Here is a 25,774-nt window from a genome sequence, read left to right as displayed (position 1 = left end):
TGTTGATAAGCCCGTCAGCCCGGGTTCTCAGCCTGCAGTTGTCAGAGGCGCTCGCGGCTGTCTGGGTCTCGAAAAGCTGCGATCATGGCTGCTAAAAGCATGACTCTGCTGTGGGGCTCCGGCTCCTGCCCCTGCTGGAGGGCCATGATCGCCCTGGAGGAGAAGAACCTGCAGGGCTACAACCACAAGCTGCTCTCCTTCGACAAGATGGAGCACAAATCCCAGCAAGTTCTGGACATCAACCCCAGAGGACAGGTGAGGTGGGGGGCTAAGGGGACACCTGAGCCAAACCCAAGAGACACGAGAGTCTGAACACGCAGATCAGAGCAGCTGCAGAGGTTTGCGTGTGCGGAGCTTTAAGGTTTTAGTTGAATAATTTATTTACTTTGACAAAAAAAAAAAAAAAAACCGTTGTTGTCTTTTTTAAAAATAAACAGGGTTAAAAAGGAAACTGATTAAAAACACACGTGGTTGCTAGACCCCTGATATAAGCAAACACAACACTGTTGGACTATTTTAACAAACGGAGTAACGTTAAACATTAACTTTACTTTATCTAGAATAAGATTAAAGGTTAAGTATTTCTAGACACGTTTCAATCCCAGTAAAGGTAAGTCATAGCTGTGTAAGTCAGTGTTACGGGTCCCGAGTGCGGCGACCACAATAACAAAAAGAATTGTGTCTCTGTGAAAATATAAAACGAGTCTCAGAGCAGAAACGACACGAGCACTCTTTCATTCTCCAAATCACTTCTCTTTAAATGTTTCAACACATTTACATTTTAAATTCAGTGCATGTAATTGTCCAATGTACAATCTGACCTCTAAATCAAGTCTAAATTAAATATCTGACGAATATCTCACATCAGTAATTACTCTGTTTTCAAATACATTACATTTCAAATTTCAAAACTAAACAAAAGAATCACATAAGTTTAATGGACATTGCACTGTTAGAAATATAAACTTATAATAATAATAAAAGAACAATAAAACTGTAAACTTTCATCATTTTACAACTGTTACAAAAGTAATTGTTTCTGTTGCTTTTAAACATGTTTAAAGTCACGTCAGGAATCTTAAAAAATTAATAAAACAAACACAGTAATGGATCCAACTAGTTAGCATAGTTGCTATGGCAATACAAGCTCATTTAGCGCGAGCTAACAACATCCTGTCTTGTGAAAACAAGCTAGCGCGATAACACCCGCTACTTCCGGTCCGGCTTTTCCCGCCGCAACTCGCCGAAACTGAATTAAACTTCCCCAGTTTACATCAAAATTACAAATTGAACAACACTGAAAATCATCTGGGAAGTAGACCAAAGCTTAGGGCTTACATCTGCTGGGTTTAAACCACATACTAACCTGTGAAAATATAAAACGAGTCTCAGAGCAGAAACGACACGAGCACTCTTTCATTCTCCAAATCACTTCTGACGGAAACAGGAAGTTGATCCGTCTTCGGCCACTTGGAGGCGCTGCGAGTGTCAAAGGTTCCGCCTACCAGACTCATAATATAGTTCCTTTTTATCTTCTTTTTTTTCACAGACTATTTTTAATAAATGCATTCAAAAATAATTATTTTAATTACTACAAAATAATAATAATAATAATGGTTTTTAATTTTTAAATAAATACCAAATGTGGATGCACATATTTGGGTGCACCACATGCTCCCCAACAACAAAAGTGGCTCCTGACACTTGACTTAAAACTGTTAAACTTTAAACACATATAACACTAAAGTCTCTTGTCAACTGGCTTGTCCATGTCTCTTTCAGTGTTCTCTGAAGTTCAAAAGCATGTAACTGGATATGGAAAAGGTAAGTATGGGTTAAAGAGTTGAGAGTAAAGATGAGGGTACAGCATAAAAGGATATGATATTGGCTGAGTTCTCTCAGCATGCTCTGTAGGACGAGGCAAGTATGCTGGCTGGACATTCATGGAGTTCACCGTGGGATGAGGTAAGTATGCTGGCTGTCCCAGGGATGGGTAAGTGAAGATAGTGTTTGGTCGTCTCTCCCTAGTGGATCTTCGGTAACGGACTGGTGACTCAGCTGACGAATTTAGCTCCAGCTCTGCACATGTATTGGGTGCTGGTTCAGGTCTTGCCTCTGCTGGATCCTCTTCGTGATGGAGTCGCTGTTCTTCCTGACTACCATCAGGTCCAAGATCTGTATCTTGCCTTCCATCAGTGTGTTCCTCTTCAGTGACGACTGTGTCTTCTCTTTGTTCAGGCTGGATGTTAACCTTTTCTCTCAAAGTTGTCCCGATCGGTCTTAAGTGTTGTGACACATTGTGAAATTGTCGGGATGAGTGCTGGTTTTCATGTTGTGGTTGACGGTTAGGTACTCGGAACCAGTAGGTAGGTATATCATCCTCTGATTCACTTGCTTCAGGGCTCTGAGGTTGATCAGATGTTTTTGATCTGTCTGGTGTCTTTCCGTTTTTCTTTTGTGGCTTGGTTGTTGAGTCTTGGACTATGTCTACTGGCAGGTCATTTACTTGTAACAACAAGTTTCTGTGGAGGGTGCGAATGGGACGACCTCCTGCTTCTGGACTCACTTTATAGACTGGGTTATCTCCAATCTGCTCCCGCACAATGTAAATTGCACTCTCCCAGTAGGGTCTCAGTTTGCCAGGTCCACCCCTTTCACTCAGATTACGTACGAGTACTCTGTCTCCAGCTTGCAGTGTCACTCCCTTGCATCGTTTATCATAGTTCGCTTTACCTTTGGAACTTGAGTGTTGGCTGTTTGCACTTGCGATTCGATAAGCCTCAGTCATCTTTACTTTCCATTTCTGGGCATATCCTTGTGGCGTTTCTTCTGCTTCTTCGGTCCTGAGGCCAAAGAGGATGTCAATTGGTAGACGAGGATGTCTGCCATATAACAGGTAATACGGGGAGAAACCTGTCGCTTCATGTTTTGTGCAATTATAAGCATGTAGAACATGTGGCAGATGATCTTTCCAGCACTGTTTCTCTTTTTCACCCAATGTCCGAAGCATCTGTAGCAAAGTGCGGTTTAATCTTTCGGCTGGGTTGCCCTGTGGGTGGTAAGGTGATGTTCTCGAATGACCCACACCAGCGAGCTGTCGGAGGGATTTGAACAGTTCGTTTTCAAATTCCCGACCTTGATCGTGATGGAGTTTGGATGGATATCCAAATCTGGGGATGAAATCATTAAAGAGTCGATCTGCTGCAGTCTTGGCTGCCTTGTTCTTGGTGGCATACGCTTGTGCGAACCTTGTGAAGTGGTCCACCACAATCAAAATGTACTCGAACCCACCTTTGCAGGACTCTAAATGCAGAAAGTCTATACTGACAAGTTCAAGTGGCTCACTGGATGTTAAGCTGCCCATAGGTGCTCTCTCGTGTGTTGTTGGCTTTTTCTGTTTTATGCACGGACACTTCCTGGTGATGTACTCCTCAATCTCTTTCTTCATGAAAGGCCAGTAGAATCGTTCTCGGGCGAGGTTTAACACTTTCTCCACTCCAACATGGCCCACGTTGTTATGAAGATGGATCAGAGCTGTCTGTTTGTAAACAGCCGGTAGAACTAGTTGTTTTCGTTCTGTCGTCTTTCTGTAGAGAAGGCCATTTTCTATGTGCAACCGACTCCACTCTCTCAATAGTCTTTTTGTGTTGATGTCCACTTTTTCTCTGTCGTTATCTGTAGGTGTCTTGCCTCTTTCTTTCATCTCTAAGACTTTGCCGATAGCTGGATCTGCTCTTTGTTCTTGAATTAGGCTTTCATGACTGATGGTTCGCAGAGGCTCTTTAAAAGAGTGGCTTGGTGAGGCAAGGGTGAGGGCAGCTATCCAAGGCACATCTCCACACTTTGCTCTTCTGCTCCCTTCCCAGACTGCACCAACTGCTTCTTCAGGTAACTCCTCTGAACACTCTTTCATGAAGGTCTCAATGTCAAAAGGGCAACGTGACAACACGTCTGCATCAATGTTGGCTTTTCCTGGCCGATATTTTATATCGAAATGGAAATCTGCCAGTTGTCCCACCCAACGATGTCCGACTGCATTAAGTTTTGCTGTGCTTAGGACATATGTTAGGGGATTGTTGTCCGTAAAGATAGTGAAGTGGGGTGCATAGAAAAGATAGTCTTTAAACTTGTCGCAGACGGCCCACTTGAGGGCTAGAAACTCTAGTTTTCCACTATGCAAATGGTAGTTTTGTTCAGCCGGTGTTAGTGTGCGTGACCCGTACCCTATCACCCTCATTTTGTTGTCCTGGTTTTGATAAAGGACTGCCCCGAGGCCTTTCTGGGAAGCGTCAGTGTGTAATATGAAGGGGCGGGTAAAATCTGGGTATGCCAACACTGGTGGCTGGGTTAACATGTCAATCAGGCGTTCCAGGATCTCTTGGTGTTTGTCATCCCATTGTACTGGGGCACGGGAAGATGGTTGTGGATGTTTACCTCGGCCTCTGGTTGGTTTGAGCTGTGCTGTGTCTGGTTTTATCTGGAGTAGGTCGTATAGAGGCTTGGCGATTCGTGAGAAGTCCTGCACGTATGTCCGATAATAACTGAGAAATCCAAGGAGTTGTCTGACATCTCCAACAGTTCGCGGTCTTTTATGTTTGAGTGCCTGCACAGCCTCGATGTCTTTTGGGTCCACTCTTACTCCTTCTGCAGACACTAAACGGCCAACATATCGAACCTCTTTACGGAACAGCTTGCACTTTTCTGGCTTTAGCTTCACTCCATGGCGTTGTAAGGCTTGCAGAACTTTACGAAGCACCTGAACATGTTCCTCAAAAGACTTTGCAAAACAAAGGACATCATCGAGGTAGGGAATGCAACACTCATCCCGGAGTGTGTCAAGCATCTCCTCCATGCTTCGTTGGAAAGCTGCAGGTGCGTTTGACAGCCCGAAGGGTATCCTCACCCACTCATAAAGGCCCCAAGGCGTGGTAAATGCAGTCATGTATCTTGACCCTTCAGCAATGAAACCCTGATGGTAGGCCTTACCCTGATCCAGGATTGAAAACCAACTGTAGCCTCCAAGTGAGTCTGTGAGGTCTTGGATGCGGGGGAGGGGGTGTCTGTCTGGAACTGTTTTACTGTTTAGAAGGCGATAATCAATACAAAGCCGTAATGACCCATCTTTCTTCCTTACGCAGATGACAGGGGCTGCATAAGGGGACTGGGACTTTACAATCCATCCTTTCACTAACAGTTCTTGAATGTACTCCTTTACTTCCTTATAAAGAGGTCTTGGGATGGAGGCATAGGCCCTTTGTACTGGAGTGTCATCTTTCAACCTGATTTCCATCTTTAGTGAAGGGATACACCCAATGTCGTTGCTGTCGCGGGAGAACGCCTCACACTCTTCCTCCAGCACCTTTTCAATTATTTGTTGTTGGTCTGAACTCAGGTGACTTAGGTCGACAGGTGGCAACCAGGGCTCAGCAGAGGATTTGTTTACTTCCACTGCATTTGCTGCAACTTGGGCGAGATGGGTTAGGGGCTGCTCTGATGTCTCTGGTTGGATGACTTTAGCAACATTTTGGATGGTACCCATGATTGTTTTCCTTGGCAGAATTATTTCATGTTTTGAGTGATTGGAAATGGGGATCTTTACATAGGGTCTTTGGGGGTTGTTGACCTCTAAAAGTCCTTCACCCACGCTTAACTGTCTTAGCATATTGGTCTCCTCTGCAGGTTCATACAGCACCAGGGGGTCAGAGATGTCAAAGCTCTGGGGGACTCTGCACCATAGTTGAACTGCTTTCCCAGCAGGGATAGTTACATTGTCTCTGCCAGTTCTTACTGTGGCTGGGCCTCCATCAGTACTTTTTGGTGTTTGAATGAAGTTCACCATAGCAACTACCTGTTCTTCATCCATTCCCAAGGCCTGACGAAGGAGGCTGTATAGAACTGTGCTGGCTTCTTCATCAGACTCCTGTCTTTCAATAATTGCTCCAAGCACATTAGCTCCCACTAATGGCTGGGGTAGTGACAATCTACTAACGAGGAATGGTGCTTGCACAGTGAGATTAGGATCTTCGTGACCAGCGAGTGTGACTGTGAGTTCTACCCACCCGTCGTAGGGGACTGTTTGGCCATTGACGGCGTAAACTTCAAACCCATCGTTAAGAAGTTCTTGTAGTGGTCTCACTGAATAGCTGGGGATATACTTCTTGGCCCAGTGTTGGTCTACCATACTCACTTGTGAACCAGAGTCAAATAATACTGTTGCAGGATAACCACTGATCAAACACTTTAAAAGACTTTTCTTACCGACAAGGGGAACTTTACATCTTGTGATGTTTTGATTGGAGTTCTCATAGGGTTTCCTCTGATGGTGTTGAGGGAGTTTTCTTGACTGTTTATTCTTGTGTCTTGCATGCAGTTTTGCAGGAGGAGGTTTTACTGGCTGGGACTGGAGCTCTGGACCGGTCTCTGGCTGTCCCTCGACAGAGGCCGATTCACGTTTCCCTGAAACTTGGTCCGCTTTAAGCATCCAATTGCTCGATGCCCTGATTCACCACACACAAAACAATGGCAACAGTCCTGCAGGTTTTGCTCACTGCATTTTGGGCAGCGGAATGTTCTTTTCAATGGGGTTGTAGTTTGGCGAGCAAAGGGTTGAGGAGCTTGACAGTATTGCGACTGAGAAGGCGAAGGTGTAGTGGCATGAGTCTGGGCTTGGGTCGGTGGTGATGGGGCATAGTGGTATGGCCATGTGGCCTTTGATTCCATCAAACTAGCCACCAGGTTGGTTAATGTCTCTACTTGGTCTGTGAGTTGTTTGATTGTTTGTGCCGTTTGTTGATCTTTGGTTATTTTTGTTTCTTTTGTCTCAATTACTGCACTTTGAGCTTGTGCGGTTCTCTGGCGGGGTACTTGGCCTAATCTCCGCTGATGTTCTTTTTCATCGCTGATTATCTTAGTGACTTCGCTAAGTATCTCTTCATCTGTGATGTTATGATTTGAAGTAAGGGGTCTTAGTCTTAAGCGCAAGTCTGCATATTTAACTCCCAGGCCTTGGTAGACTGTGTGAAGGAACACTTCCTGAATTGTCTTGGGGTCATAGGAAATGTCAGAGGCGGTCTGTTTTGACTGAAAGATTAATTTCTGCTTGAGTCCAATCATGCGATACAAAAACTGTTGAGGTGATTCATGTTCGGCTTGTTTGGCACACATTAACTCCTGAAACATCTCCGTTGTAGCTTTTTCTCCAAGGTGAGACCTTAGGAAGCATTGTAGTTCTGAAAGAGATAGTTCATCCTTGTGCATGAGCATGTCCCTGAAGGTACCAGGCTTTACAATTCTCAGTACACCTCTAACAATCTCCGCTTCAGAAAACCCTTCTATAGCTCCTTCGCTGATCTGTTTGGTGAGGCTGTTGTAGCTAATGTCAGAGCTGCTGTCTCCGATCTGTCCTCCAAACACCTTGAATTCTCTCCGAGGCAGGTAGGAAAGGTCTCTCAGAGTTACGGGTCTTTCTGGACTTTGTTGTGGTCTGTTTTGGGACTGTGAGTGACTGTGATGACTTGGTGTTGTGGCAGGTTGTGATGCTGTAACTTCACATTGCCTTAGCCTCTCAATCATTTCCTCACACATTCTCCTTAGTTCTTCTGTTGATTGTCCTTCTGTGTTAGTATTTGTGCTAAAGTGTCTGTCCGGAGAGTCTGGTAATGTGTTAGGCCGCAGTGAGCTGGGTATGGCATGTGTTTCAGCCTTGGCGGATGCATCCGCTGGAGGTTCTGGATCATTAGTTTGAATAGCTTGGCTTATTAGGTCATTCAACATGAGCAGGTGGCTCATCCCCTCATCCTCAAGGTCCAGCAGGCTGTCTGATTGTATATAAGAGGTGATGTAGTCCATGCAGCTTTCCTTGTCATGTTGACTGAATTGTGTGGAGTCACTATTGTCTGTAGCGATGCTTCTTGCCAGATCAAAGAGATTTGTGGTGGAGAGTGTGAATAAGCGTCCTCTAATTTCCCACACTAGTTCTTTGCGTACTGTTGACATGTTGTCAATGACGGGTTCTGTATTCTTCTTCGGTGCGCTCTGTTATAGTTTTCTGTGACGTATGTGTTTACTTCCTTTCAGCAGTGCAGCTCCTTTCTGAGGTGAAGATCCTTTGCTCCCTGATCTCCCTCCTTGGACACTCACCGACTGACTTGACTTGAATGGTGGTCCGGTCTCGGAAGTCTCTTGGTTCAGTTATCACTGGATCTGCTCCTCAACAACTGAAGAGGAGAGATCCCGGACGAGCCCCCACAGTTTGTTACGGGTCCCGAGTGCGGCGACCACAATAACAAAAAGAATTGTGTCTCTGTGAAAATATAAAACGAGTCTCAGAGCAGAAACGACACGAGCACTCTTTCATTCTCCAAATCACTTCTCTTTAAATGTTTCAACACATTTACATTTTAAATTCAGTGCATGTAATTGTCCAATGTACAATCTGACCTCTAAATCAAGTCTAAATTAAATATCTGACGAATATCTCACATCAGTAATTACTCTGTTTTCAAATACATTACATTTCAAATTTCAAAACTAAACAAAAGAATCACATAAGTTTAATGGACATTGCACTGTTAGAAATATAAACTTATAATAATAATAAAAGAACAATAAAACTGTAAACTTTCATCATTTTACAACTGTTACAAAAGTAATTGTTTCTGTTGCTTTTAAACATGTTTAAAGTCACGTCAGGAATCTTAAAAAATTAATAAAACAAACACAGTAATGGATCCAACTAGTTAGCATAGTTGCTATGGCAATACAAGCTCATTTAGCGCGAGCTAACAACATCCTGTCTTGTGAAAACAAGCTAGCGCGATAACACCCGCTACTTCCGGTCCGGCTTTTCCCGCCGCAACTCGCCGAAACTGAATTAAACTTCCCCAGTTTACATCAAAATTACAAATTGAACAACACTGAAAATCATCTGGGAAGTAGACCAAAGCTTAGGGCTTACATCTGCTGGGTTTAAACCACATACTAACCTGTGAAAATATAAAACGAGTCTCAGAGCAGAAACGACACGAGCACTCTTTCATTCTCCAAATCACTTCTGACGGAAACAGGAAGTTGATCCGTCTTCGGCCACTTGGAGGCGCTGCGAGTGTCAAAGGTTCCGCCTACCAGACTCATAATATAGTTCCTTTTTATCTTCTTTTTTTTCACAGACTATTTTTAATAAATGCATTCAAAAATAATTATTTTAATTACTACAAAATAATAATAATAATAATAATGGTTTTTAATTTTTAAATAAATACCAAATGTGGATGCACATATTTGGGTGCACCACACGCTCCCCAACAACAAAAGTGGCTCCTGACACTTGACTTAAAACTGTTAAACTTTAAACACATATAACACTAAAGTCTCTTGTCAACTGGCTTGTCCATGTCTCTTTCAGTGTTCTCTGAAGTTCAAAAGCATGTAACTGGATATGGAAAAGGTAAGTATGGGTTAAAGAGTTGAGAGTAAAGATGAGGGTACAGCATAAAAGGATATGATATTGGCTGAGTTCTCTCAGCATGCTCTGTAGGACGAGGCAAGTATGCTGGCTGGACATTCATGGAGTTCACCGTGGGATGAGGTAAGTATGCTGGCTGTCCCAGGGATGGGTAAGTGAAGATAGTGTTTGGTCGTCTCTCCCTAGTGGATCTTCGGTAACGGACTGGTGACTCAGCTGACGAATTTAGCTCCAGCTCTGCACATGTATTGGGTGCTGGTTCAGGTCTTGCCTCTGCTGGATCCTCTTCGTGATGGAGTCGCTGTTCTTCCTGACTACCATCAGGTCCAAGATCTGTATCTTGCCTTCCATCAGTGTGTTCCTCTTCAGTGACGACTGTGTCTTCTCTTTGTTCAGGCTGGATGTTAACCTTTTCTCTCAAAGTTGTCCCGATCGGTCTTAAGTGTTGTGACACATTGTGAAATTGTCGGGATGAGTGCTGGTTTTCATGTTGTGGTTGACGGTTAGGTACTCGGAACCAGTAGGTAAGTATATCATCCTCTGATTCACTTGCTTCAGGGCTCTGAGGTTGATCAGATGTTTTACAACAAACAAAAACAAGCTAGCGCGATAACACCCGCTACTTCCGGTCCGGCTTTTCCCGCCGAAACTCGCCGAAACTGAATTAAACTTCCCCAGTTTACATCAAAATTACAAATTGAACAACACTGAAAATCATCTGGGAAGTAGACCAAAGCTTAGGGCTTACATCTGCTGGGTTTAAACCACATACTAACCTGTGAAAATATAAAACGAGTCTCAGAGCAGAAACGACACGAGCACTCTTTCATTCTCCAAATCACTTCTGACGGAAACAGGAAGTTGATCCGTCTTCGGCCACTTGGAGGCGCTGCGAGTGTCAAAGGTTCCGCCTACCAGACTCATAATATAGTTCCTTTTTATCTTCTTTTTTTTCACAGACTATTTTTAATAAATGCATTCAAAAATAATTATTTTAATTACTACAAAATAATAATAATAATAATAATGGTTTTTAATTTTTAAATAAATACCAAATGTGGATGCACATATTTGGGTGCACCACATCAGCACTAAAAAACTGCTCATATGCTATTGATTTAAATCTGATAGAATGTTAAACATTTTTCTAACGGAGGCTTTTATTTTCTAAACCTTTCCGAGGAGCCAAACTTTCTTCCGGGACACGTGATTCACAACCTTTTATTTTTTATGTATTTATTTTTTATTAATAATAAACTTTATTGCACATTATGCCATTTACAAGGAAGACACCTTTAGGTATGCAATAAAAATACAACTGCAAAAGTCAAATACACATATGTAGAAAAGAAATAACAATAAACACGTGATTCACAACCCTAACCCCGCTGAAGGAGCGGTTTATTATTTATTTATTTTAATTTTTTGTTGATGTTTTTTTTTTAAATTTATTGTACAAAACGGAAGTACAGTACAAAACACAATTTTATAAAATAAACAATAAAAAATGTGCCAAGTGAAGGGAGCGTACATATTACATGCATTTTACATGATACATTGAGGTTCTACAACTTTCATACAAACGTACAGCTTTCTGGTTAAGGCTTTTAGAGATGGTACATTTGTTTGATTAACACGGGGAAAACATAGAAGATGAAGAAAATGTGCATTTATGAAGATGGAATTTACCAAACTTGAGTCCAAGTTTTTATTATGAAAGCCAAAAATAACATTCAGATTTCCGAGTGAAGTAGGAGGAGCGATTTAGACGCGTGACCGCTATGACGGCACATGTAGTTCTCCCAGATGATCCCAAAGACCGATCTGGCAGATCGGTCTTTGGGATGGTTTTTTATTTATTTATCTCAATGAACACATAAACAGTGATGAAAAAGGCACATCTCATCATAAAATGAAAGGAAAAATTAACCTTGAAGTTCTTTAGTCCAATGCAGGGCTCCAGACTGCGAGCAATTGGTCGCATTTTGCGACCAAAATTTGAGAGTGTGCGACTGAATTTTACATCCAGTCGCACATGCGCGACCAGTAAATTTGCTTCCCCCACCCTTCGTATTTTTTTATACATCAAACGTGGAAGGGGCACGTCAATGATCAATGAAATAATCAATGAGACGCAAGCCACACGGACGCAGGCAGACACACACACTCGCGCACATACTCATGAAACGCGAGCACGTACACTCTCGCGTGATGCCTGTGTGCGAGGCGGCCACTGCGTGTGAGAAGAATAGGCAAAGCCACTGTGAGTGGCTAAAATGCGTGGAGGGGGAGGGGCCTAGAGATAATCGAGTGCGCGTAAACATCTGTGGGAAGGAAACGGAGACAAATGTCACAACCTGATATGTGCGTCTAAGCTATGAGCAAGCGAACTATTGATTCGTTCTTCCGACCTGCGGCTAGTGTACCAGTGCAAGAGTGTACAGCAGGGGTCTCAAACTCGCGGCCGCAGGCTATTTGCGGCCCCCAAGATGATATTTTGCGGTCCCCGCCTTAATATGAAGGTTTAATGTTACTGCAGCCCGCCAGTTTTAATGAATGACACTTTTTCATTGTCGTGCGCGAAGCTGACCAACCAATCACAGTGGAGTATATGACACTTGGGGGCGTGACAATGACAGGGTTTGAAAGCAGGAAACCTGACAGCCCCCTCCCTCCCCGGGCCACATTAAGAAGTTCCTTACTTTCCTTTAGAACGTATCTATTCGCTCGTAATTTTCTAAATACATGCAGTCCGTGCTGAACTTTTCTCTGGGCCGCACAGAACCGGAGGAAGGTTTAGGTTTTGTTTACGGCGGCGCATCAAACGGTTATGCACGGCCGTTACGGCAGCACATCGCTCCCGCGGGAGTCGGGTCAGCTGAGGAGAATAAATGTCCCACACCTGCATGCGTGACAGCTAACGGGGCTTGAACTTTAAACACGTGCGAGCAAAAACAACATTAGTTTTAGACACACTGAAAATACGTGGGGAAAATGCAACGATCGACGTGTTTGAGATGAACCGGCGGCTCGCCTAGATCGTTGGGGAGACCGGGGGGGTGGGGGGGGAAAGCGAATCTGCAGCAAGACTGAAGGAGAACAGGAAATTGGAATTGTCCTTAACATTCAATTTAGTTTTAATATTCTTCTCCCCCTTAGTATGATCTGTGTTATTATATATTTTATGATTATTTTAATGTTTTGTGATGTATGTAGCCTTTTTTTAATGAATTGGTATTTTAAATTATTTTAATTAATCACTCCACTACAAAAACCATCAGGACACATGTCCCATAATGCATTGTTTTGTAGTCTGTAGAGCAGCTTTCAGTCAGTTAAGTTTCCAGCTGTGTCCGGGTAGGTTTGCCCCTTGCTCCCACCCCTTTCTCGATTGACAGTTGATGTTGGAGCAAAAACAAAAATATACGTCACACACCAGGTGATCTGCGCAGCGTTGAGTTCACCTGGGTGATCTCAAACACGCTTATTGTGCATCTTGGCTGCACCTATTTGGTGTCACGAAGATAAATTTGTACTGTCATGACAGCGATGCTTTTGTTTTGTTGCATCTTCAAAAGTGCAGAATAAAATGTGACACTGAATTTGAAACAGCACATTGTAATTTCTGCATCTATTATTAAAGCACTTATTAGTAATACAGTGGAAATTAGTAGATTTGGTTAGAATGTTGATTTACGGTATGCGCCCCTAAATTTTCTGGTTGCGCCCCTAAAATTTTCAGTTAGGGGCCACAGTGCTCCTAGTGAAAAAAGTTAGTCTGGAGCCCTGCAATGTCGGTTTTTTAAACGAATAAATTCCATCTGGGAATTTAATTTATTTATTTTTTGTTTTGTTTTTTATTGAAGCAAATAATTAACAAACAATCTCGGCATGTCTGTCAATGACATCAATATCAATGATGAAATAAATGTAGACAGAAAACAAATATAACTTAAAAAAATCAAGGGGCTATTACAAAAGTTTAAATAAATCAAATAAATTAAGTGTCTGTTCATTCTTGTGATTCATGTAAAGATTTATAGAACAGTTTAAGACGGTTTAATAATCCATTAATGTGAGGTTTCACCTTTAAGAATTTACAATTATGTACAAAATGCTTTGAAATTACAATCAGTACATTCATCAGAAAGTCCAGATTTTTGTAATCGAATTTTAATAGTATTCCAATTTAAATGTTGGGTTAATGGTGATATTTTTTGATTTGAGACAATTATGAAAAGAAAACCAAAACTCTTTTACATGCAAACATTCAAAGAAAAGATGTTCCACAGTTTCTACATCATTTCCACAAAAGACCCAAACATCACCATCCCAGTTAAAGCCAGTGTGTAAAAAGTACTTTATAGGTCACTTCTTTGCTTCGTGAGGGACAGGATATGATGGATATAATGTTTGTATCCTTTTAGCTTCTGCTGTGCTGTAATTCTGCTAAATCCATTTTCTTTTTAACGGGGAAAGGTATATTTAATATCTCTCAAACATTTGTTTGTTAGTTTTTTGTCATAAACCATTTCTGAAGAATGTTGTTGCAGCATTATTGGCTGAGCTGCAGTTTTAGTGGGAATTGAATGGATTTGATTTTCTTATTTTACACCATGGTCCGGTTGAATACTCGATTCTGATTGGCTGCTGGGTATGCATGACTCCTACAAATACTTGGGTGTGCACCTTGACCACAAACTGGACTGGTCGGAGCAGGCTCATGCTCTGTATAAGAAAGGGCAGAGTAGACTGTTCTTTCTGAGAAAGCTGAGGTCCTTTGATGTATGTACTGACATGTTGCTCCTCTTTTATCAGTCGGTTGTGGCGAGTGCTGTCTTCTATGGGGTTGTATGCTGGGGTGGCAGTATGACCACAAGGGATTGTGTAGCATGTATGTCTTACATGAACTTTACAAAGTTGGTTTTAATTAATTTGGGCTAGTTTGGTTCGACTCATGGAGGAATGTGAATGTTTAAAAACAACAGACAAGACTTGAGTTGCTAATGTAAATGTATTTACAATATACAGTGAATACAAAAATCACAATATATACAACAAAGGATTTTTTTTTTAGTCCAGAGGATGTTTTCTGTTGTTTTGTCTTTCTAGTTCTTAAGGCGTCCGTTAGGCCTTATGAAAGAGTTTTTATAGTTCTCTTTTGGAAAAACGAAAGAAAGAAACACTCCAGCTGATTTGTTGGATGAGAAGGGGGTTAGTTCCTACCGCACTGGCAGTGAAGAGGGCAGAATCCAAGTCAGGATCGGGGCTCCTTTTTAGCTCGCCATCTGCAGAGGATTTATCCTCTTTTTTCCTTCTGGGAGTGGTAAAAAACTCCCTGATAAACAATTCTGTCCAGTGCTCAGGTTGAGCATCCAGTAAATTGGTCTGCAAGACGACCAGTCTTGCGACCTGGCCTGTTAAAACAGGGTCAATAAATAAATAATAATTTCCTTTGATCAAAAGAAAGCATATTCCCACAACCTCCTTAATTAACATAATAAACAAATGCATATGCAATTCATAATCAAGAGGAAATTACAAAATTATTTTAAGTGCATAATCGATAGTTGTACAACATTTCCAAATTCTATTTCAATGTAGATGATCATCAATTTCATTTCAACGAGTACTCACAATTTATATTTCAACATTATTTATCAAGCAGAAAAATAGTTCATTTTAACCACATCCAATTATAAAAAACAATTCATTTAAACTGGCGCCCGCGCCAGCTGTCTCAATCATGGCTGCACTCACCAGTTCACTTTTTGTTCAATTGTGCAGATTTAAATCCCGGCTTCAGATGATGAACGCCGATCTGCAGCAGCGGTACACAGCCCAGCTCCCTCGTACTTGCAACCTGTCAGTGCTTTGACAGGTCTCCCAAGAACGAAAGCCACGTCAACACTGAACTTATAGTCTCGCGGTATTTGCACAGCGCAAGGGAACCGGCAAATTTAAAGTGACAGTGCAGAATTTTACTAGGAGCGACAGCGCAGTATGATTTAAAGTGATAGCGCAGAATTTCATCGGGGTTACACCCTCCCCACTTTAGTTCATGCGCGTCCGCGTCGCATATCAATACAATGCCTAAGATGAGTCTGCTGCAATGGCTTGATCCAAAGCACTCGAATAAGCTTTTGACACGTTCTGAAGTAGTGTTTGTATAACAGAAATAAGCGGATTTCCCAACACTGAATACTTAAGCCTACTTGGCTGTCGACGTTGCCGAGTAGATCGTCTGGGTGTTAAATCTTCCCCTATAGGATCACAAGGCATAACGGTAGTGTTGGGGTTAGCTACTTCTGGTGATGACTCAGATTGAACAGCATCTCCAACCTCAGACTCCAGAGACAACCCGACATCAGGTAAGGTTATGGACACGTCGGTAGGCAAGTCTTCTTCCACAGGAACTTCCGCAGGTTGTTCAGACTCGTTACTGGCAAGATTAGAGGGATCACCTTCAGGCATCAGTACGGGTTCTGCAACCTCAGGCAAGTTAGCCCCTTTTGCCCCCATAGATGAAGGAACCATGGTTGTGCTTTTGAGTTGAGGATCAGCAGAAGAGCCTACTGCTGTTGATGGGAAGATGCAGCAATCCAAGCTTCCTGGTGCAAGCTGTGGCTGCCCTGAAGGTTGTGGCACTCGGAACCTTACTGGCGACGGAACCAAACCTTCTGAAAGGACAGACTCAGCATCTTCTTCCGGAAGATCGACAGAATCAGACTGAAGTTTGGACTGACTTCGTGATTTTGGTCTGACTGGAGAGGTTTCTGCATTGGAAGATTGAACAGGACTTGATGGAAGAAACCCACAGGGTAAAAGTAAGTCTCGATGAAGTGTGCGGCTCGGCCCATCCTTTGTCTCAGGTTTTATGGTGTAGACAGGGAGGTTGCCAGCACGTTTGGTCACCACATAGACGTCATGCTCCCATTTATCTTCCAGCTTGTGCTTCCCACGTAGCCGAACATTTCGAACCAGAACTCTGTCTCCAACCTCCAAACTACAGGGTATTACCCTCTGGTCAAAGCGACGTTTGTTTTTCTCATTAGACTTGAGTGAATGCTGTGAAGCCAGCTTGTAACTCTCCTCTAGGCGTGAACGAAGATTTTTTACATATTCTGAATGGGAAACACTAGGAGGGTCACGAACAGGTAAACCAAAAGCCAAGTCAACAGGGAGTCGAGGGGAACGACCAAAAAGAAGTTCATAAGGCGTGAACCCTGTGACCTCATTCCTTGTGCAGTTATAAGCATGCACTAAAGGTTTCACGTACTCCCTCCATTTGGACTTTTGTTTAGCCTCTAATGTCCCCAACATGTTCAAGAGCGTTCGGTTAAAACGTTCCACCGGGTTACCACGAGGATGATAGGGAGTAGTTCTGGTTTTAGTTATCCCAGCAACTTCACAAAGCTCTTTAATCAACTTTGACTCAAAGTCTGGGCCTTGATCAGAGTGCAGGCGCTCTGGGATGCCATAATGGACTATGAACTCTTCCCACAGACACTTTGCAACTGTTTTGGCTTTCTGATTTGGGGTAGGTATGGCAACAGAGAACTTTGTGAAATGATCCGTGAGAACCAGGATGTCTTTAGTATTGGCACTGTCCGGTTCCAGTGACAAAAAATCCATGCACAGAAGTTCAAGAGGACGACACGTTCTTATGTTCACCAATGGAGCGGCTCTTTCAGGTAAGGCTTTCCGCCTAACACACCGGTCACAGGTTTTAATTGTCTGATCCACACCCGCTGCCATCCTGGGCCAGAAGAACCGTTGACGCACCAAATCAAGGGTGCGCTCAACGCCCATGTGCCCCATATCGTTATGCAAGGCCTTTAGCACAGCAGGACGCAAATTTGGAGGCAGAACCAACTGGAGAACATAAGTGTCCTCTTGGCGTCGCTTCCGATACAATATGCCATCATCCAGCTCCAACCGGTTCCACTCCCGTAAAAGAAAAGTCAGCTCTGGAAGCTCCTCCCTAACTAGAGGGGGGATTTTTTCACCAGTGATCAGTTGATGAATCACTTCCCGGATGGCTGCATCAGCTTGCTGCTCAGCTTTTATAGCTTCACGGGACAGGGGTGGAATAAGTGGAAACCCATAGAAATCCTCTTCATAAATGTCTGGAACAGCTCCAGTAGTCACTGATAAAGACTCAATCAGGGCGACATTGCAGAGAGGAGAATCGGATTTTGTTCTCAGCAGACAACTATTACAGATGGCATCTACAACATCAGGAGGAAGTTCTCCCACGTCGCCGGTCTGACATTGCTGCTCAGTTAGGTGCTGAACCAGCTCTGGTTCTTGGCAGGCTTGGTCCTCATCTACTACCCCCTGACTTACGTCTTGACCTCAGCTAAGCTTGATGCTCTTGATAAATCCTCTCCTAGCTAGCTCGCCAAGTTTTTACTATGTAGCATGTATGTCTTACATGAACTTTACAAAGTTGGTTTTGATTAATTTGGGCTAGTTTGGTTCGACTCATGGAGGAATGTGAATGTTTAAAAACAACAGACAAGACTTGAGTTGCTAATGTAAATGTATTTACAATATACAGTGAATACAAAAATCACAATATATACAACAAAGGATTTTTTTTTTAGTCCAGTGGATGTTTTCTGTTGTTTTGTCTTTCTAGTTCTTAAGGCGTCCGTTAGGCCTTATGAAAGAGTTTTTATAGTTCTCTTTTGGAAAAACGAAAGAAAGAGACACTCCGGCTGATTTGTTGGATGAGAAGGGGGTTAGTTCCTACCGCACTGGCAGTGAAGAGGGCAGAATCCAAGTCAGGATCGGGGCTCCTTTTTAGCTCGCCATCTGCAGAGGATTTATCCTCTTTTTTCCTTCTGGGAGTGGTAAAAAACTCCCTGATAAACAATTCTGTCCAGTGCTCAGGTTGAGCATCCAGTAAATTGGTCTGCAAGACGACCAGTCTTGCGACCTGGCCTGTTAAAACAGGGTCAATAAATAAATAATAATTTCCTTTGATCAAAAGAAAGCATATTCCCACAACCTCCTTAATTAACATAATAAACAAATGCATATGCAATTCATAATCAAGAGGAAATTACAAAATTATTTTAAGTGCATAATCGATAGTTGTACAACATTTCCAAATTCTATTTCAATGTAGATGATCATCAATTTCATTTCAACGAGTACTCACAATTTATATTTCAACATTATTTATCAAGCAGAAAAATAGTTCATTTTAACCACATCCAATTATAAAAAACAATTCATTTAAACTGGCGCCCGCGCCAGCTGTCTCAATCATGGCTGCACTCACCAGTTCACTTTTTGTTCAATTGTGCAGATTTAAATCCCGGCTTCAGATGATGAACGCCGATCTGCAGCAGCGGTACACAGCCCAGCTCCCTCGTACTTGCAACCTGTCAGTGCTTTGACAGGTCTCCCAAGAACGAAAGCCACGTCAACACTGAACTTATAGTCTCGCGGTATTTGCACAGCGCAAGGGAACCGGCAAATTTAAAGTGACAGTGCAGAATTTTACTAGGAGCGACAGCGCAGTATGATTTAAAGTGATAGCGCAGAATTTCATCGGGGTTACAATTGCACTCGATTGGACAAACTGATTAAGAGATGTGCATCTGTGATCGGGAGGAGGGTGGACTCTCTGGGATCTGTGCTGCAGAAGAGAATGAGGGCCTTGACTCAGAGCATCCTGGACAATCCCAGACATCCCTTGCACAACACGATGTCTGGTCAGAGGAGCTCACGGAGTAATAGGCTCCTTTCACTGCGCTGCAGGACAGAACGCTTTAAGAACTCATTTGTCCCTACAGCTATCAGGCTGTTTAATGAACCTGCCTGATATGAACTGATATTATTTTGTGAACTGTCTTTTTACTGTTGTTTGTTGTGTGTGGTTGTGTGTTTTGCTACCGGACACCTGAATTTCTCCTTTGGGAGATTAATAAAGTTTATATCTATCTATCTATATCTATTAAAACCTGATAACCGCACGGTGAAAAAAGAAGTTCCGGTCAGCTAGCTTAAATGTTTTGTATCACTGCGCCGGCTTCTTTAAAACAACCTTTAGCTTCATCATCTGGACAAAAATAAGCGGTAAGAGGAGAACTTTCTCTCTGAACTGATGCTTTATTCAACCCATCGGAAAGATCAGCATACATATATCGCTGAATCTTGACTGCAGCGGTGGTGCTGCGAGACGCAGACTATGTGGTCCGCATCACGTAACATATAGTCCGCTTTTTGTGAGAAAAGCTATCCAAATCGGGAAAAAAACAAGAATTAAGGACTAAAACCTGGTTAATATGTATCGCTTTTGTAAGTGACCATGGTATAAGCGGGTTAATGGCCTTCGAAGTGTGCATTATTACTTTTTAACGCACTTCGCGGAAGCAACCGTCCGACGCGAGGTTCAGGCTTCCACGGCGTGCTTTAAAAAGTAATAAATGCACATTTCGTCGGCCATTAACCCTTAAATATTCTTTTAATGGGCAGACCAAATTATGTTTTACAAAAAAAATCATCAAGATGATCAAATGATCAAGATAATTACCATGTTTGTCCATTAAATGAGAAATCGCCCAAACTCCTTTTTCCAACCAATTGCTTACAAACAAAGACTTTGGTTTATTACATTAATCCATAAAGGTGAATTGTGCAGAGAGGAATTATGTTTGAATATTAAATACCAAAATAGAAAAAACATGTTTGTGATACGCAGATAATTTTACAGGCAGTTTAGTCAACGTAAAATACAACCAACTCCTCCTATTTATTGAAAAACAGCCCTGGGAAGAGTAAACCAGAGAGGATTTTGATTTGAAATAATTGAATGTAACCATCTTAGTTTAAGAAGCCCATTTATAACTGGAAGATCTATAGCAGGGGTCGGGAACCTATGGCTCGCGAGCCATATATGGCTCTTTTGATGGTCACATGTGGCTCGCAGACAAATCCTTAATTATACTTTTTTTTTTCATTAGACCAGTCCTTCTCGGGCGCGATGCGATGCCAGAGGCGCGCAGTAGTAGCGGTGCTTGGAGGGAAAACTATCAGTTTACTGTTATCTATTATTTCACAGAGTTTGTACCACCCGGAAACCTGTGAATTGCCGTGCCTAAAACTGCGCGATACTGTCTCTGACGAAGAGCGCGCAGTATCGGGGACGGGATGTGTGAGGGAGAAAGCCGGGGGGGGCGGCAGCAGGTGAACCGCGCAGGGATGGTAAAAACGTAAAACCACTGCCCGTCACTCACTGCAGTGTCTGAGTGTGTGTTTGTCTCCAGGTCTGTCTCACATCTACAGAACATTCAGACCTACGATGGCGTTTAAAGTCTCAACGCCTGCATGAAGCAGAAACTCACCACGTATCAACCAGACTAGACCATCAGCAAAACTACCACGAGAAATACTCATCATTAATTAGCATAACAATGTTATTAAAAAAGAATCCACAGACTTATTGTACTTTAAAAGTGTTGAAATTACGTCAAATGCACACATTCACTTGTATATTTAGTTTTAAATATATTGTAGTGGACTGAGTTAGACTGGGTGGCTGTTGGGCCTCGTTAAAAGTTCTGGAGTTCATGGAACGCATCGATCAAGCAGAGATCTGATTGGCCCTCAGTTCTGTCGCTCAGCATGTTGTTAGGTAATTTTGACCAATGGGGTTCAGCAATGGGCCGAATAAGGGAAATGGGAGGGCTAGAGCGGCAGTGAGGGAATATAAACTAGGGAAAAGCGCTCTCGTCTCGGCAGGAGAGATTCAGGAGTTGCTGAATTAATTTGACGGCGTTTGTTGCGCTCTGCAGTAACCAGAATAAAGAAACTTAAAAGAATTTAAGTCTCTGTGCTTCATTGTGGGAAAGAGACGCTACATTATTGTATGGCTCTTTTGAAATTACATTTAAAAATTTGTGGCATTCATGGCTCTCTCGGCCAAAAAGGTTCCCGACCCCTGCTCTATAGCATCTAGAGCTGCCTTTGTTCCCATTTAACACTGTTGTCACGCTGGAAAAACTACAGATCATTGTCACCATGACGGGTTTCACGTGTTAAAAGCTGTTAATTTAAACTCCCAGGTCACATCCATCAATGCAGATTGTGGAAAATGCCTTTAATTTTGATTTGATTTGATTTGAAATGGTTTATTTCAAGCAATCAAATAGGAATAATGCACAACAATACAATCATCAGTTATACATTCATACACTAATCAAACTTAGTATAATTAGACATATTAATAAATATTGCTTGAAAGGGAGTGGAAGGAAGCGAACTTATATAATCCCACCCCTGTTCTACTGTAACCATTTTATTACATGATTTATCAATATCCGGTTCATAACTTTTATCAGACAGAATTAAGAATCTTGAAATATCAATAAGTTTAATTATCATCGTTGTCATGAAAGAAACTGCTGTCAAACTGGAAACGGATCAATCCAGACTGCAGGCTTTTCATATTCTTCATTCTGATATGGAGACATGGTTTCCGTCATTCTCCCCCTAAGCCATCAGAATGAGATGAAATGACTCAAGCGTTGCTTCCTGATTTGAAGGTTGAAATCCTGCAGCTCAGACGTTTTGAACTCTGGAGTGTAGTTTCTGTATCTGTCCGGTAGGTGGCGACAAAGTTAAACTAAAGCTGACAGAAATGTCTAAGTTTGTGGTTTCATGTTTGCGTTTAGTCCAAAGGAAAATAGAAACAAATACGTTGCATTCATAGAATGACTTTTACCAGAATTGACCTGAAGCTCCCAGCATCCATGTAAGCAGAAAGAATAGAAACATGTTGGTAAATAAAAAATGTAAACTGTGAAGTTTTACTAACTTGAAAGAGTGTTCAGGAAGTGGGCGTCTGCAGGTGAGTCTCAAAGCTTTTTCAGTTCCTGAAATTTAATCTTGAAGAAATTCTCCACTTTATCCCAAAAGTTAAGGCGACATCCTGAAAGTTTTCTGAATTTCTGGTTAATTTCCATTTAGAAATCTGTGATGGGAGCTCAGAGCTGTGCATTCGGGGATTTCTTTTAATTCTTCCTTGAAGGTGTTGGAGCCATTACAGTAAACTTAATGGACAGTGAGTGCGTTTCAGCAAACGGCTGAATGATGTGGTAACATCCGGACTCTGAACAGCTAAAGGTCTGATAAGTAGGGCAGAATGTTTCCTCCATCTTGCAGCTCGTTTTCCATGGATGGTTTTGCTGTTACAGCGGAACAGTTTGCAAACATTCAGGTCCTTAATCCTTTAGAGAAAAACAAGGATTTTTCATCAAAGTATTAAAAAACAACCCCCCGGATGCTTTTGTTTCAGGGGAGAACGTTTAAATATCAGTTTGGATTTGACACTTGAGGAAAATGGTGTTTTGAACATGTCCTGTGGGATTTTTCTCATGATGGAGGACAAATGGAAAGAAAATTAAAATAGTTGTGAATCAGGAGCAGACAAAAAACATTTTAAAAAGAGCTTATTTGTGATGTAGAAATACACTGGGTGGACTTCAGTTCTGATCACTAAGGGCCAGTTGTTCAGAAAGTTTAATCTGGATCAAAATGATCCGGATTTGGAAATCTGATTTTTTCCTCTGCAGGATCAGGTAATCCGTCTTACTTTTATGCCGGTTTTTCAAAGCAACATTGGACTGGATCCCCCTGATCCAGATACACAGTTTTCAAGATTACCAAATCCAGATTACCTGTGCTCTAAATGGGACAACATATCACAACACGGGCTACCAGCTATGTGAAGAACTGGTGGAAGAGCCAACATGGGGTCACTGTGAGAGTTTGTTATTCTGAGACAAAACACAAAAATAACAAACATCCACTTCCATTCATAATTTCCTTTATGACCCCTCATCTGAGTCACAAAAAATAAAAACAAATATACATTAACAAATACATTGTGGATATTTTGAAAACGTCTTAAATAAAATGGCTAAATGTCCGATAGTTAACAAAATAAAGAATGTTCAGAGAGTTTTTTAATCTGAGGAGGAGAGACCAGCATTTCCAAGCTCTGCTTTTAGGAGGCGGATCTGCAGTTCTACTTTGGTTGTTTTTACTTTATTGAATAGTTTAACTGGTAGCCTATGTCTACTGTATCTACTTCATCCCTGTTACAACGGTTACACAAGTCAAGTGCAAAATATAAATACAAGTATAAACACTAAATGAAACAAATGTATTATTTGACCAATTTTAAAGTTTTTCTACATTTCCCTCCTGGAATCCACCTTTAAATCCTACCCCCTGTTGGGATCAGGATAATCCAGTTTGTTTGGATCAAAGTTATCCAAATCCTCCTGACAAGTTTTGAACAACACAAACTGAAGGTTTGATCCAGATTAGAACTAGGATTGGATTCTGTGATCTAATCTGATTTCAGTTTCCTTCTTTCCCTTTTGAACAATCCATTTTCAAGATTTGATCCAATCTGATCACCAAAATCCGATCAGCTTACCTTTGAACAACTGGCCCTAATAGATCCATGAACGTCTTTGTTTTCCTGGTCTGAGCGGGAATCTGGATCTAAACTGGACGGATGGATAGATCCATCATTGCTCGCCATTTTAGTTCATGTTAGCTTGGAGGTGTGAGGGGCTGTAAGCTAGCAATAGAGAATGCAAACAGATGGGTGATGGGAATTGGAGAAGGGCTTCCTCCGCACCAACAGTCCCGCCCACAACTCAGGTGAATTTCTGAAGAACTCCTGCTGCTCTGCAGACACTATGTCCTAGAGAACGACACAGGTTCATCATCATCATCATCATTCAAAGATCACTGGGAAGGCTTTGAAAATCTCCTTTCTTCGTCCTCCAGCTCCCAACCTTTAAACACGGAGACACGGTTGTGAACGAGTCCTACGCCATCTGCTTGTATCTGGAGGTGAGGTGTCCCGCCCATCGCTGCGCAGCTCAAACACTCCTCAGGATCTGCTGTCCTGACTGTCCTCTTTCATCAGAGCCACTTCAAGTCTCAGGGAAACCAGCTGATCCCGGACGGCCCAGAAGAACAAGCTCTGATGTACCAGCGCATGTTTGAGGGCCTCACGTTCTACGAGAAGCTCGGTAAGGCCAGCAGGTTTTACTTCCTGTCACCTGTTCATGTAGGAAGGAACCACGGCTGTAACCAGGAGGTGTGGTTTCCTGAGTTCTAGTCCTTGAACGGGTGAAGCCTGAATGGATGCGTCTGCAGTTCCTTATTTCCCCTTTTTCTCCAGATCCTCTAACGGTCCAGCTGGTTTTCTGATTCCTCTTGTTTCCAGGAAGCGTCATCTACTACGATTGGTACGTCCCTGAAGGAGAGCGGCACGACTCGGCCCTGAAGAGGAACAAGGACGGCCTGGTGGTGGAGCTCGGGCTCTGGGAGGGTTACCTGTCCAAGGTGAGCCCAGCAGAGGCTGGAAGGCGCTCCTGGTGCGGCCACGTCTTCAGACTCTCTGTTCTTGTTTCCAGCAGGGCTCTGGCTCGTTCCTGGCAGGAAAGAGTTTCTCGCTGGCAGACGTGGTGGTTTTCCCCACCGTCGCCTTTCTGTTCCGATTCGGGTGAGACAAAAAGGTTTCTGGGTTCTACACAACAATCGCGCTTCTTCTGAGCTTTGGCTTCCTGTTGTGCAGGCTGTCTGCGGGGCGTTACCCCAAACTGGAGGAGTACTACGCCCTCCTGAAGGACAGGCCCAGCATCAAAGCCAGCTGGCCCCCTCACTGGCTGGAGGGTCCCGAGGAGGAACTGCTGCTGAAAGACATCTGAAAGCGCTTTATTGTTCCCAACTGCTTTAATGATCCAAAACACAGCGATGCAGCTCTGCTTCTTCCTCAGACTGGAAGATTCCTGCTTCCAGCAGCAGTAGATTCATAGAACAAACTGTAAAAGTCCACAGATGCGTCTGTCTTTAGGAAGTTACAGGAACCCGATAAACTGACTGTGACCTCTGTGACCTCTGTGACCTCTGCACAAACGTCGCTCCACCTGCCTGTGTCACCGTGACTCTGCAGGTCTGTCTGGCAGCTGTTATCTGCAGTTCCTGCGCAGACGCAGCTGTGTGCTGGAAGAAAAGCAGTGCAAGAGCAAAACCACCTAGAAGCAGAATATTTGTCAAGAAGACACATTGATAATGAAAAAAAACAAAGAAACATGAGCGTGTGCGTGAATTTAGAGCTTCTTTTATCTGAAACTTCTGAAGCGCTAGACGTTTTCGTTTTTTTTCCCTTTGTGTTGCTGTAAAAGAAAATGCTGTAACTCTGTTTGTTCCTGATTAAACAATTCCTATAAATTCACTTTTTTTCACAAATAAAAGCTGAGCAGAAAAAAA

General features: G+C 42.6%; 1 protein-coding gene across 2 annotated transcripts; it reads left to right on the top strand.

The window, feature by feature from the left end:
- LOC101168100 (glutathione S-transferase A-like) lies at window positions 1-25,774 on the top strand. 2 transcript variants are annotated; one of them, XM_023960227.1, is made up of 6 exons: window positions 1-255; window positions 24,284-24,349; window positions 24,426-24,531; window positions 24,729-24,847; window positions 24,922-25,007; window positions 25,080-25,774. In XM_023960227.1, the coding sequence occupies exons 1-6, from the start codon at window positions 85-87 to the stop codon at window positions 25,210-25,212; spliced, it is 681 nt and encodes a 226-aa protein (XP_023815995.1). In that variant the 5' UTR covers window positions 1-84; the 3' UTR covers window positions 25,213-25,774. The 2 variants fall into 2 exon arrangements, with proteins under 2 accessions (XP_023815995.1, XP_023815994.1); XM_023960226.1 differs by having other exon boundaries at window positions 10-255; window positions 24,919-25,007.

Source organism: Oryzias latipes, chromosome 11 (assembly GCF_002234675.1).
Source record: "Oryzias latipes chromosome 11, ASM223467v1".
In the NCBI taxonomy this organism is placed as follows: domain Eukaryota; kingdom Metazoa; phylum Chordata; class Actinopteri; order Beloniformes; family Adrianichthyidae; genus Oryzias; species Oryzias latipes.
This window is presented reverse-complemented; position numbering and strand designations above follow the sequence as displayed.